The sequence below is a fragment of the Quercus lobata genome, chromosome 4 (genome assembly GCF_001633185.2).
Source record: "Quercus lobata isolate SW786 chromosome 4, ValleyOak3.0 Primary Assembly, whole genome shotgun sequence".
In the NCBI taxonomy this organism is placed as follows: Eukaryota; Viridiplantae; Streptophyta; class Magnoliopsida; order Fagales; family Fagaceae; genus Quercus; species Quercus lobata.
Genome location: NC_044907.1, coordinates 13,187,664 through 13,203,453, shown reverse-complemented (window position 1 = coordinate 13,203,453; position 15,790 = coordinate 13,187,664). Strand labels below are relative to the sequence as shown.

Here is a 15,790-nt window from a genome sequence, read left to right as displayed (position 1 = left end):
ATTTATTTGCCTTATGTATTGTACAAAAATTTCCTTTAATTTAATTATTTCCCCTCCTTCATATAGTATTAAAATTCAAGCAATCATAAATAGGATATTGGTGAGATTATGGCGAAAATTTATTTTACTTGTCGGAATCGCATCTAAATCAGTCACTTTCAAGACTTACAATTTGCATAATTGACTATTATAACGATGTCAATGTGTCACTTTTCTTATGTTCTCATAGATTTTTCCCATTAACCCACTTAAAAAATCATGTTGATTTTCTATTTTTCTGTTCAAAATTACTTTGCTTTTCTATAGGTTTACATAGTGATATTCCAACAATCTCTAACTTAGAGAATGCAAATGGTATTTTAAGTAGTTTTTAACATCAAATCTTCTATCAATTATTAGGGTAAAACTTGAAATTTCAGAAAGCTTTGAGAGTTCATGACTTCCCGAGCATGAAGCATGTATATAGTCAGGGGCGGCCTAACATAATTTGAGGCTTAAGGCGAAAAATTTATGCGGGGCCTTTAATATGTAAATATTAATTAAACAAAATTATTTAATACTAATTAAATTAAGGTTAATTTGATACATTAAATACATAAATAATACCAACTAGACTAATGTTAATTTCATATAGTGAATTGAATATCATAGTTGACTTATAAATATTAATAAAAAGAAATAAAAATATATTGCGATTTATTTTGGATATAAGATGATGCATAGTTAAATAAAGTTGTAATTGAATTTTTAATTTTATATTTTGATTTTAAGAGAGAGAGAGAGAGATAGATATTATTTGGTGTATGGTTTTGTAGGATATTAATTTACAAAAATCAAAGTCTCAAACTATTAGGGGAAATTAATCTATAATTGATGATTTAACACATTTGCAACATCTTTTTGAAATATTTTAGGGTTTCAATTGAGTTAAGGTTCTATTAGTCTTATATTTTGAGAGTCTTAATAGAAATGAAAAAGAAAAATGCACTAATTAAAAGCATTATAAAATGTTCAAAATATAATGTGATATTGTCTCTCATTGATGAACTTCATCAATTTAACCAATGAATGTTTATATCACGTTTTTTGTGATTAATAACATCACAATTTGTAAGCCAATAATAAAATTTGTACATTACTAATAAAAAAAATGTACAACTTTTAGAAAATATATATAATTTTATAAAAATTTGGGCCTTTAACTATGAAAAATGGGGCCTTTTTTTTAAGGAAATTTTTTTTTTTTTTGGTGGGGCCTTAGGCCTAGGCCTAACTTGCTTAGGCCTTGAGCCGGCCCTGTATATAGTACCACACTACCATCCATGTTTCTCTCACTCGTGGATGAAGTTAAGTTTAAGATTTGACTCTCCATGAGTATGAGATTTGTGGGAACATAAATTATTTTTTTCCCCTATCAATTGTAACTAAGAAAATAATATGTCTATCTTTACGTTTAATCAAGGCTCTCACGTCAAGGAAAAAAATAAACTACTACATGTTAGTATGTTACCAACATTCTTAATATATTTCATACCACAAATTTAAATCTACAAGCTACAAGTCTACAACCGACCTTGGCAGCGCAATCTTCGCATCAAATTAAAATTGCAACAGACATCAATCAAGCTGCTGACAACCACACCGCCATGCAGTGTCCACATATCATGGCTTGTAAGCCTTGTATTGGACCTAAAGACATATACTAGATTCGACTGTTCTGCTAACTTTTACACTTGTTGAATTCTGGAACATACAGGAATGTGATCAACCTATTAATTAATAGGTGTAAGAGTTTTATTAACTTTTGAGTAGTTTATTTAATTATTTATTTATTCTTTTAGGACGGAATAGTTTATTTCTTTTTTCATAATGACTATTTTTTAGTCTTTACTAGCAAGGACAAAACACTGATTTAATTGAGTTTTGATGTAGACAGAGTTTGAATTTCAAATATTTTATTTGAGGACAATAAGCATTATGTGTTGAGGTAATTAGAACCGGCAAGTAGTTTATTTCATAATGACCCTTTTTCGTTAAAAAAAAGAAAGAAACTCTTTCTTTTCTATTTTTATTTGGGTGCTTTTTCCAGGTGACTTCTATTCTATGGTAGTTCTACCTCCAATTTCTTGGGAGGCACATTTGTTCCATGTCAAAAGTAAAAGGAGGTATAATGAAAGAAAAAGGTGGGGCTTAAAGAGTTAAAGGAGCCAATGTTACTTGTCATAACAAATTAAAAAAATGATATACTTTTAGCCGACCATTTTCAATCTTTCAGGACAAACGTGTTTTTTTTTTTTTTTTTTTTTTTTTTTTTTTTTTTTTGGAGCAAAACAACAAGATTACTAGTATATTAATCAAGATTAGTATTATATTGATCTTACATAGTGGTTTCAATAATCAAAGCTGGTGGTTCTATGAATAGAACCTATAGCTTAATTTAGAGATTATAAAATATGAAAACGATAATAAAGCTCAAATTTGCCTCTCATCAAGATGTAATTTTTTTTGTGAGATAGGATAATTAAGTAACATAAATTTGTGACCAAAGTGGGATGGAACAATGATTAGGTTAAATATAAGTTTGTGATTGGCTTGTTAACGAGATTCATGTGAGCTAATGAAAACTAACGCTCTACCAAATCCTATTTAACTATGGCACTCTTTTCCTCCTTTTTTTTTTTTTTTAATTAAAAAAATTGATGCTCATCACATTTGTTCAATAAGCTAAAGCTTTCTGGTGATGATTAAAAGACAAAAAAATATTCGAAAAGAGGGCATCTTAAGTATTTTTTTGGTCAATAATGTATTGCACATAATAGAAGCAAAGAATTTATTTCTTAATAAATCTCTAACTTTAACAAAGAATGTTTGCTTTTGAAATTTATTATAAGAAATAAGCACTACTGCATTATGGCCTAAGCTTGGGTGGAGTTGGACTGAGATGGTTCTTTGGTTGGACTTGAATCTTGCCTGGCATTCAAATTATATACACATAAAAACCAAACAATTTAAAAAAAAATAAAAATAAAAAATAATTAAACAAGACATTGCATTGTATTGCCTAATGCTCAAAATTTGAAGTCGAAATGTTCCAGTTATGATAATAATTGTGTTTTACCACATGAGGATGAAGCGTAAATACTTTTAATTATGACATTTGCTACATAATTATTGTAGAAAACTATTTAGTACTTTTGGAGTATGGCAATATGATTCTTCCTCCTCTTATATGAATGGTAGATCCAATTATGAATTTAATTAGTTAGATCTATATCATTGTATTCCAAGCATACTGAATCATTATGACATCTACTACATAATCATTCTAGAAATTTATTCAGTAGTAGTCCTGGAGTATAGCAATGTGATAGTCTATTCTTTCACATGAATGGTAGATACTATGAATTTAACTAGTGAGATTGACCTATTATAATGTGAAAGAAGAGAATATTATATTACTATATTTTTAGTACTGAATTATTATCCAATGATTATGCTCTATCATAAACATGAGATAAGTATATAGTGGGGGAATGGAAGGTTAGGTTTGAAGACAAACATGAAGTACCATTAAAGATGTCATTACAATTGGATGGTATAACCCTTTTTTCTTTTTTTCTTTTTAGAAACAATTGGACTATATATCACTTGAACGCCTAAATTTGTTATATATAGTTGGCTAAAAAAAGTAGAGTTGATTTTTTTTATCAAATTATGATCTGATCTAATTATTTTTTGATAATAGATTTAATTTACTTCTAGAAGTTGGATTTCAAATATGAAAAAAAATATTGAGCTAGTGTAGTTTGTATATAAAATCCTATTTGGCTTTTGTAAGCAACCATCCTATATATTAGTCCAATCAGCAACCAATAAAAAAAACTTTCACTTTTTTAGTCAACAAATATTTGTAACGGGCTAATTGAGTCTGGAAAGAAAACAAATAAGTAATTATTATTTATTTCATAGTTCATATTCAACTTGGATTAGATTTACTTAGATAGCACAAGTCCAGTTCAAAAAATTTCAGCTGTATACACCTATACACATCTTTTTTTGCTAAGGTTTTTATTTTATTTTAGGTATACCTAAAATAAAAGAAAAACCTTAGTAAAAACCTATACGTATAGGTGAGCATTTTGGTAAATGCATACAACATACAAATCACATCATTATATATTATCGTTAAATTGTGGGGGTGGATCCACCACCAGGGCCAATGTCTCTTGGACTTTGAGGAATTTCTCTCCCAAAAAAAAAAACTGTATCACTCATAATTTTTAGGTATACCTAAAATAAAAGAAAAACCTTAGTAAAAACCTATACGTATAGGTGAGCATTTTGGTAAATGCATACAACATACAAATCACATCATTATATATTATCGTTAAATTGTGGGGGTGGATCCACCACCAGGGCCAATGTCTCTTGGACTTTGAGGAATTTCTCTCCCAAAAAAAAAAACTGTATCACTCATAATTTTTAGGTATACCTAAAATAAAAGAAAAACCTTAGTAAAAACCTATACGTATAGGTGAGCATTTTGGTAAATGCATACAACATACAAATCACATCATTATATATTATCGTTAAATTGTGGGGGTGGATCCACCACCAGGGCCAATGTCTCTTGGACTTTGAGGAATTTCTCTCCCAAAAAAAAAAACTTTATCACTCATAATTGAAAATTATAACAATATACTGCTAATCGCAATTTCATAATAAACTCATTCAAGACATGTTTATAGTTTGTACAAAAAAGAAAAATTATTTAGAAGGTAGATATAAAATTTTGTTTAAAATAATTTATTATTATAAAAAAATGGTTATCAGTTTCCTATTTTCAACTACCCAAATTCCCATATGAAAGTATGATTATAACACTAAGAATAAATTATAAATTTAGGAGGTGTTTGGTTTGCCGTGACATTACATTACACTGTAATATCATATTATTGTAATATTAAATTAATGTAATTCCAATATAAGAATACAATATTATATTGTTTAGGAATGTGATAAAATTAAAGTGATGTGATATATTTTGTAATTTTAGATTATGATAATATTAAAAAAAATAAAATGAACCAAAAATATTAATCTCACATCATTGTAATGTAGATCACATCAAATACACATCATAAATAAGTAAAAGCCCTTTCCCCCTTTAAGATTTTGAGGGTACATATTTAATTTTTCGAAGTTTCATACTGTTGATGTGTTTACACACTATGATAGAGATGTTACATACACATAATACATGAAAGAGATGTTGAATACGCATAATACATAAGATACCAGCTTGAAGATAGACTATTTATTTTATGTGTTAAATAAAATCTTGCATTGCTCTTTCAATTTCATATGTGGCAAATTATTTCCAGGCATAGAAAAACATCCTAGGATCCTATTTGGCATGCTATAATTGGTCAACTGAACATCATGATAGAAGAACCCAACAGCTCCAAATCCAATCCTCCATTGATAAAAAAAGAACAATGTGGACCCAGAAATAAACCGACTTTTCAATGTATATACTATTTGTCAAAGTAGCCGTTGCACCCCACTGTTTTTAAATATTACAGTTTCCAACGAATCCTTTTCCAGCAAGAAATCCATGTCCCTCTTTATTTCCTCCCTCTTTACTACTACGCTCCCCTTCTCACTCTCCCATCTCTCTTTTTCTGTTTTCTTAGCTCTCTCTCTTTCTTTCTTTATTTCCCACCAGCTTTATCTCTCTCTTTCTCACGTATTCTATCTCTCTCTTTCTCACATATTCTTTGCCATCATATACTCGAAGAGAGAAACAGAAACAGAAAGAGGAACAGAAAAAGAAAAAGAAAAAGAAAATTTTTTTGTGATGGATTTTCCAGTCTCAGAAACCAAGCCTTCGACCCCATTATTGTCTGTAGCAGCAAGCAGTAGCAGCAGCAATAGCAGTAACAGCAGTGAGACCGATGAGAGCCCTGTAACATCCTTTCGTTTCGAGCCCCAGGATGCTAAGTATCAGTTGTCTTGCAAACCCTCACCCGGGTCTTACTCGTATCGATCATTGGCAGTTCTTTCAGGCCATATTGGCTCGGTTTCTTGCCTGGCCTTATGTGGTGAATTCATATTGAGTGCTTCACAAGGCAAGGATATTATAGTTTGGCAACAGCCTGATTTGAGGCTGTTCACAAAGTTTGGACAAGGGGATGGCTCGGTGAAAGCCCTTGTAACTGTTGGGAACAAGGTCTTTACAGCACACCAAGATAGTAGAATTAGAGTTTGGAAGGTGTCAAGAAGTTCAGAGAATGTGTTTAAACTTTCTGACACTCTTCCAACTACTAAGGACTATTTGGGGAGGTTCATGAAGCAAAGCAATTATGTCCAAACTAGGAGGCACCACAAGAAGCTGTGGATTGAGCATGCTGATAGTATTTCTTGCTTGACAGTCCATAATGGGTTGATTTATTCAGGGTCATGGGATAAGACCCTCAAGGTGTGGAGGCTATCAGATTTGAAGTGCTTGGAATCAATTAAGGCACATGATGATGCAATTAATGGGTTGGTGGCAAGTAAAGGGATTGTGTATTCTGCTTCAGCTGATGGGAAGATTAAAGCTTGGGGCAAGGAGGGGAAGAATTCACATGCTTTAAAAGGAATTTTGGAGGGTCATAAGGACGTTTCGATTAATTCAGTTATAGTTTCCGAGGATGGAAAATGGGTTTATGGAGGAGGGTCAGATGGGTTTGTGATGGGGTGGGAGGGGAGCATGAATTTTGTGAGTTGGAAATTGGTTAATAAGACAAAAGCTCATCAAATGGCTGTTCTATGTATGTGTCAAATGGGGGAGTTTTTGTGCAGTGGCTCTGCTGATAAGAGTATTGGTATATGGAAAAGAGAGGCTTATGGTAAGCTCAGTAAAGTTGGGGTCATAAGTGGCCATGAAGGTCCAGTCAAGTGCTTGCAGGCATCACCAAGTAATATTGGTGGCGGGTTCTTGCTCTATAGTGGAAGCCTTGATAAAAGCATAAGAGTTTGGTGGGTTCCCAAGAATACTGCTAATAGAGATGATCATGATAACTCTTCAATGGAAAGTGCAGTGAAAAGTTCAAGTATCATGTTGTGTTAGGAAACAATTTTCATGGTTTTTGAGTAATGAAGCACTGGTTCCCTTTTTTCAGTGTCTGCAGTGCTTCCAAAAGTGGTCCTTGTAGTTGCATATTGTCCATAGTCATACAAATATCAGATTTGGTGGAGAATCAAGTGCAAAAAGAAGAGGCATAGCTGAAGGCTTGAAGCCTAACTTGTGTTAAGAGTCTGTTTTTCTGGTTTGAGATTTTATTGTGTTCATAGGATATAATTAAGGGGATATGATAAACTGGGGTGATATTTATTTTTGTTTTTTTGTTTTTTCCTTCTTCTTTTTTTTTTCAGTCTCTTTACAATGTGTAAACTTATTGTCAAATGTAATTAGGATTCTATGGAATCATTCAATTGGGAATCAAATATATTCTTTGTTGGTTGCATGATTAATATTATGTTGCAGTTTATTGTAGTTGGTGAGGAATATAATCAAGTCTTATTGGAAACTTGTGCCTGCTTAGGACAAAACTTAAGCTAAACCGGACAAGCATTAGGATAAAGGACCCTCGAACATGGTTTTGCTTTGAACATGACACTGCTACCCTACACCAATTTTTAGGAAAGAATACTATGATTTTATTAAGAAATCACAAAAGCTTTACCAACCAGAGAACAATTCTTGGCTAAGGAATCTGTCCTCCACCATATGTTTTTAAATATTTTTTTTTCCTATTCTTAATTTTCATTTATATATTCTTCACTTTTTTCCCCTGTGAAGATTTGGTGCCCCAAATAAAATAATTTAATCATAATATGAATATTTTTTTTTAATTGCTTTCTTCCCCATTCTAAACGTCTATAGTTCTCTACTTTGTAGCTTTTTATATCTTCACTAGTGCGTTTAGATATGTTTTACTAATTATTTATTTGCTAAAGCTACTATAGAAAACGACAAGAATTTTTTTTTTTCTTTTCTTTTCTTTTCTTTTTACGAGACCCATCAAAATAAGCTCAATAACCCCAAAAAATTGACTTTTTATTTGCACTTGCCAAACCCACTTAGATCTAAAAAAATGAGTTTAAACCCTGAGAGTAACCATTCAATTTAGAATATAGAAAATTGGAAAATTTCCTAACAATCACCAACTTGAAAAGGTAGAGGTTAAGATTTAATAAGGGTTTTTCCCTCGTCAAGTATTGAATCTTACACATATAATAGCTAGTAACCTAGGAAAATAACAACCTGCACCAATGAGGCTCTTGGCTCAGCTGACTTTTACTTTTCTAAAGAGCAAAGCATCTTCAACTTTTAATTTTCCCCCCCTTTTTCTTAGCAATGTCCATCCTAAGTTAAGAACTTTCTAATGGTGCAAAACCAAACTGTAACATCATTGACTGACCCCCTTTGTTGAATTCACAATTGTCGGTTTGGTTTTGGTATAAAAAGTGTAAAGCTAAATAGTAAATACATTTTTTTCCCTTGGATCGGTGCATACAAAGTCTTTAAAGCAACCATTAAGCTTGTTGAACCAGCAAGCGGTTAACTAACAGTATTCTTGGTTCAACAACTGGTCAGAATTCAATAGCACTGTTTCATCCTATATTTGTTGTTGCAACAGTGAACTATGAACTGTTTGTGTTGGACCACAAAAGGCCCATTAAAGAGGTAGAGAACACTAATAAGGCCATCTCAATTCATGTGAATGCAAGCAAGCAAGCAAGGTACCATCTAAAGCAGCAGTATTTTGAAGTTGATGCATAAAATAACTTGTTTGTGGAACCCTGAAACTATTTTTTATTTCTCAATAGAGAGACCAACTGACCTTTAAATTGGACCACCCTTTGCTTTATGTGGGGAAACATTCCTTAGGCCAATATTTAAATGAAATCAAAGCAGCCATCCCAAGTAACAAGAAGAAAACTTCAATGAGGATACAGCCAATCCACACCATCTCTCTTTTGTGTAGCCTCTTTGGGGATTATGCGGGACCCTCCTGAAGTTAACTAGGCTGAGCTATTTCTGGGGAAGAAACATTTATAAATTCCTTGAATTAAGCTGACCAAACCGCTTGTTTAACTCACTTAAAATGTTTGTAAACTCAAAGCTTTACAATTCAGGAACATCTAAAAAATTTTGTAACTTGTAATAATTAATAATTAAAAAAATGGTTCACACATAATAAAATGTAGAATTCATTTAAAATATGTAAACATGGATAAAAAAAACTTTTCAATTCCGGAACCATCTAGGAAAGAATAAGTGGTTAAAATAAAATAGTTTTTTGACATGCTTTCAATGAACAGAGTTCTTCAGCTTCAGATTTTCATCAGAAGTCATTCACAATAGAGTTATTTGAAAGCAATAGCAGAGCAACGGATTTGACTTGAGGGGGGATTTATATATGACACACACACACATATATATATATACATGCATGATGCATGTGACTATATATATACAATTAAAGCATTCATTTAAAAAATCATTGATATTTTAATGTAAGAAAACCTACAAAAAAATAACATCCTCATTCTATTATGTTTATCTATTAGAATTTTTTTCACTTGAACAATCCCTTTTTTTCAATTTTTTAAAAGTTAAATTCCACTTATGAATATAATGATGGGCTATGTTATAAATAAAAAATAAAAAAATAAAAAAAGAGCTAAGTTTGGCTACAAACTTAATTGCAGTCTAAGACTACAACTTCACTCAATATCTTTTTATTGAATATGAATTTTAACAAATCCACCATTAGATTACTATTAAAAAATATTAAGTGATATAACATTATTTAAAGTTATACAGATAAATTTATAAAGTTGACACATATATATAAGTTGACACATAAATTTCTAAAGTTGGATTCAAAAAAAATTACAAAGTTGGACAAATTCTATTTTAAATCATATAATATAGGAGTAATCCAGATTAAAGCTTATATTTTCAAAAACAAGTTACTTTAATTTTGAGAATAGCTTGTTTAGTTTTTTTTCTTTTATTTCCTTATTACAACTAATTTAGTTTTTTTAATTGAAAATACTGTAAATAAAAGCTAAAAACTAAAAAAATAAATATGTTAATTAATTTTTAGCTTAAAGTACTTCGGGAAAAAAAAAAAAAAAAAGAGTAAAGTGGGACCTGTAATAACCCAAATACCTAGTCAAACCAATAATCCAAATACCTAATGACAATGACATCACAAGAAGACCTGGGCTGCTGGGCAAATACAATTCCAGTATTGGGTCTCTCACAGTACTTTGGATTGGTAGTCTTCACCTATATATAAAACAAACCCATATCCAATTTTCACACGAATCAATATTACAAATACCCGGAGCACAAATAACAAAAATCCAACTTCAAAAACCACAAAATGTGTTTAAAATAATTTAAAATGAATTATGAAGTGAAATGATAGAAAAGATTTAGTTTTTTCTTTTGTCTTTAGTTAAAATGATGAAAAAGTGAAGAAATAAAAAACTCATTTGTTTGGTTTAAAATAAATAAATAAAAAGAGAATGGAAAATAAAACTGATACAAATTAACCATATGTCCCAATTAAATAAAACAAAGATAATAAAATTTTTTATATGGAAAATAAAACTAATATAAATTAACAATTATGTCCCAATTAAAAAAATAAAAGGTAATACATTTTTTTATTAAAAAACTATGTATGGACACTCAAAATTATAGAAAACATAATAATAATAATAATAATAATAATAATAATAATGAGAGAGAGAGAAGTGCACAAGCTAAAGTATCCAAAACAAATGACAAAAAATAAAGTACAGAAAATGAATAAATAAATAAAAAACTTAAGAAAACTTAAAAAAATAAATAAAAAAAGCCCAAAGAGGTTTTTTTTTTTTTTTATTGGTTTTCCTCGCCAATTGTCTTCTCATTTTGGAGAGAAAATATTTTGATGAATCCACGAAAAAAACACCCCGACCCCGCCAATTTTCTACTCTCCTCTCTCCAACCAAAAAACCAAAATAATAATAATAATAATAATTCTCTCATCTTTTTTTATTCTTCCCTAAAATCCATCCAACTAAATGAACCCTTAGCGTGGTACCTTGAAAGCCGCATAGCTATTAGTCTGATTGAACAATTGGTTGTTTGCCGCTAATAAACAGGGACAATGCAAGGGTAAACTTCCCTACCCTAATTTCTGAGATTTTCTCCTTAGCCAAACACAACAATAAAACAAAATTAGAAAAGTGATGAGAGAAAGAAAGGGAATTTGAAGAGTGAAGACCCTCTTCATCTTCCTTTTTCTTCTTCTACATCAATGGTTTGTGGTGCTTGAGAAGCAGGGGCTTTATTTTTCTGATCTAAATGGACTACAATAATCAAGAGCCTAAGAGAAAAGCCTTTCACAAATAGTTGGGCAAAACATTTAGGAAAGAAATAAGAAAAATAAGTTTTTTCCTTAAAAAAATATAAAAAATTGAGGCTTTAAAGTTTACATGACAAACCTCTTAAGGTCGACAAAAAGTTAAAAGGCTTCAATTTTATAGTATTTATTTATAAATTAGGTTCAAAGTCATATAAGGGTGCTCAAACCTCTTTACACATTAATGTTCTTAGGTATGCAAAAGCTTACAAATACAAATTGTCACTTCCATAATGTTCTTAAACCAAGCCCGTAACTTGAAGCGTAAATAATAATAAAATTACCATCAGGCAATTGAATTAGCACTTGTGTGAAGTGCCCCTACTAAAGAGGCATAGAAGTGGCACTTGTTTTCAATCAAAGTACCATGTTTTCCTTTCTCTACTTTGCGGATAATCCATGTGCCACCATAATTGTAGTTCAGTTAACCATGACATGGTCCAATACTTCTTGGGCCATAAAATTAAAGACTTCGGTTTTATATTATTTATAAATTAGGTCCAAAGTCATATGCAACAAAATGTCACTTACATAATGTTCTTAATGTTTGGCTTGCAGATATACAAAAGATTACAAATAAAAAAAATTAAAAAATACTATAAGCTCAGCTAGTTGAACTTGCACTTGTGTGAAGTGCCCCTACTAAGAAGGCATAGAAGTCATCCTTGTTTTTAATTAAAGTATCATGTTTTCCTTTCTCTACATCTACATCTTGACTATGGATAATCCATGTGCCACCATAACTGTAGTCCGGTTAACCGTGACATGTATCTAGTGCACTAGTAGTCAATATCTAAGTACACCGGTAGTTTCATCTGTTAGTAATATCTTTGGACTTCTAGCTATTGCACGTAGAATGGTCACCTGTTGATTCTGCTTTCTAGACAATTAGACCCCATAATCTCCCAATATTGTATCATAACCCATCATTTTGCATTTTAAGAAGAAAATATAATAGTTTTTCTTATAACATTAAAAATGATAAGGAAATTAATATAGAAAAATGATTTACTTTGTTTGAACTTTTTGTAAGCCACTAATAAAAATGTGAGCATTTGCCAACTCAGCTGCATTTTTTATTTATGCCAATGTTACATGTGAGCATTTCCTCCATTTTCATATGCAATATTTTCATTGAAAAAATCGGTTCTTGATACACAAGATCCATATGTTGTCTCGACCACTTTACATTAAATTTATTAATTTCAATTGCATTAAAGTAATCAAGATCATAAAACATTTGCAATAGTGCGGCTATACCACCCAGCCTTTCTCCAACAAGGGCAACTTATTAAAAAAAAAAAAAAAAAAACCAAGATTGATTTCATATCAAAATTATTTTCATATGAAATTTGGTTTTTTTTCCCAATTTTTTTAGTAAATTCCCTGCTTGGAGAAAGTGCAAGTGGTATATCGTGATAGCATTATTGCAAAGGTTTTATAATCTTGATCATAGTTGTCAGTATCGTACGATACGCGATACGTATCGTACGATACGTATCGAATCGTGTGTAAAAAGTTCCGTATCGTATCGGCGTATCGTAAGTGCTCATGAATCGTACGATACAGTGTATGTATCGTATGAATCGTATCGTATAGTAAAATTATACGTATCGTACGATACATAGACAAATGCTTTAAAATGAGATTTTTTGTTAAAATTTGTACTTTTATTTGAATCTAACAAGTTGTTAGACTTGTTTTTAACACAAAATTATTAGTTTACTTAATTTTGCTTACTAAAATAACATATTGATAAGTTTTTTTCCCCTCTCTCCTTCAATTGGACTATACAGTACACACGTACCTTTCACTTTAATATTTAAAAATTTATTTAATTTTTTTTTTTTTTGTCGTTATTGTTATAAGTCCAAGAAACTAGAATGCCAAAAAAATTTATAGAAATAGAAATAACAAGAAGAGATAGTAAATGTTAATGACGAATGACGATGAAGAAAATTTTAATGAAGAAATAAATTTGCAAAATTATAAATATGATGATAGCATTGACTTAGACGGGGTTGATTAGGCAATTTGATGAATATGATGAAAATAAATTATTAATTTTGAGTCATTTGTAATATATTATCACTTTTGAATTTAAGTAATTTTAATGTGTATGTTATCAACACATGCTAGTTTGATTTATTTAGTTAGTTTGTTAGATATTGTTACATAAGTGATGAATAAATTAGTCATTAGTTGAATATATTTAAAATTTATAATGAATATATCCTTTATATATGTATATTTATAATTTTTTATAAATTTTATTAAGTGTTTGTGTATCTTACGATACACGATACGATATGATACACGATACAAAAAAATTAAAAATCGATTCACGATACGATTCACGGTTTGACAACTATGATCCTGATATTGGTGTTATTAAATTTGATGGAATTGATATTATAAAATCCTATGTAAAGTGATTAAAATAACAGATGGGTCTTGTGAATCAAGAACTGGTTTTACTCAATAAAATTATTTTTGCCAATATTGCATATGGAAAGGGAAGAAATCATGCAACTTTGGAAAAAATAAAAAATGCAACAAAGTTGGCAGATGCTTACATGTTCATTAGTGGCTTACAAAAGGTTAGAAGAAAGCAAAGTATTTCCAATATTAATTTCCTTATGTTTTTTTACTGTTACGAGTAAACCATTATTTTTTCTTTCTACAATTCAAAATGCTAGGTCATGATACAGTAGTAGGAGATCGTGAGGTCCAATTATGCAAAGAGCAGAAGCAACAAATTAAAGGACCATTGCACATACAATAATAAGAAGCCCAAAGATATTACTAATAGATAAAGCTACCAGTGCACTAGACATAGACTATGAGAGGGTGGTCTAAGAAGCATTGGACCGTGTCATGGTTAAATATTGAAGTACCATTCTAACATGGTCCAAGATGCTAACATGATTTCTAAAAACCATGTCTAAAAACAAATTTACTGAAATTGTTTCGAAAATTTTTGATGTTGAAGAACTTTATGTGGAGTGTCCAGAATAAAGGGGAAATTAAATATATATAATTAAAAAAAAAATGGTTTTTGAGAAGTGGTACTCAAATTTCAGCCCGCACTCGACATTTTCCCCCAACCGTTGAGGGCTTTCACTCATCGACGCTTGTTTAGCATAAAATGCAAAAAAGTGTGTGCAGATGTGCAACACTATAGTGGGGTGTGTGTGAGTAAACTTCCTTACCTGTATTCATTTTTAGGAGTTGTCACCATCCATTGGAATTCTAAGGTTTGATTGGTCACCTAATTCTAATTAATTTTATTTCCTAATCTTAGCTAAGAAAACCCTAGGTCTCCTAAGCTAAAATAGAAAATAAAACAAAATGTCTCAAACTAGAAGATAGATCCAAAAGCTCAGTTACGTGTAGGGAAGGTGCTAGGCACCCCACAAAACCTATCCAAAAGGATAGTACCTCGTTTCAAATTTAATCTTAAAACTCTCCATTTAAATAATAACTAAAATACTTGGTATTTGGTTTTTGAAAAGAATGATATGCATGTGCATGTGAAATAAAACAATGATCAAGCTTATCCCAGGATGACATGCAAAAGAATGGTATGTAATCTATCCTAACATGACATGTGAATGCATGACATGTATAATCTACCCTATGGTGACATGTGTATGCATCGACGCAATTTATTCAAGAAAACAAGATTAAATAGCATTGCTAAGCATGTGATTGCGTAACGTTTACTAAGAAAGTAAAATGCGTAAAACTTACTTCACTCCTTAGCATTCCAATTTTGCAATTCTTTTTCTCCAAAATATTTCATCTCATGCAAAATGAGACACAAGGAAACAACAAAAAATACAAATGTCAAATACTTATAAAAGATGTGAAAATAATGTCATTTGACAAATTATTGATCTTGAATAATTTTTTTTTTTTTTTTGGCAAAGTAGAAAAATCATTTTTGTGGCCTCGGGGTCTTTGTGCAATTTTTTGAGGTTTTAGGGTTAAAATGAAATTTTAGGAAGTTTAGGGGTGAAAGGTAATTTGGGAAAATTTTGGGGTTCAAAATGAAATTTTGTCAAATTGGACGTTTAAAAGGGAAACTTGCAAAAGTTGTGGGGTTAGAATGCAATTTTGGAGAGTTTTGGGGACAGAGTATTTTGGAAAAGCTTTAATGTGAATGGGCTTATGTATTTTCGGACCTAAGATAAGGCTTGTTTTGTTTGGATTTATTGAATTCGGGCTTGAGTTTAATTTATCTTAAGAGAATTTCGGGCCTTGGATTCCAGTTTGGTATTAGCAAAATTCAGACCTGGGCCTAAAATTGGGTT

The 15,790-nt window shown here is 30.7% G+C and overlaps 1 protein-coding gene across 1 annotated transcript; it reads left to right on the top strand.

The window, feature by feature from the left end:
• The first annotated feature begins 5,160 nt into the window (after positions 1 to 5,160).
• Positions 5,161 to 7,518, top strand: LOC115986679 (protein JINGUBANG). The gene has a single exon (XM_031109914.1). The coding sequence runs from the start codon at positions 5,618 to 5,620 to the stop codon at positions 7,112 to 7,114; it is 1,497 nt and encodes a 498-aa protein (XP_030965774.1). The 5' UTR covers positions 5,161 to 5,617; the 3' UTR covers positions 7,115 to 7,518.
• The last annotated feature ends 8,272 nt before the right edge of the window (positions 7,519 to 15,790 follow it).

Bases quoted from the DNA above. Each gene is read 5' to 3' on its own strand.
- LOC115986679 (XM_031109914.1), top strand. From the start codon at position 5,618: ATGTCCCTCTTTATTTCCTCCCTCTTTACTACTACGCTCCCCTTCTCA.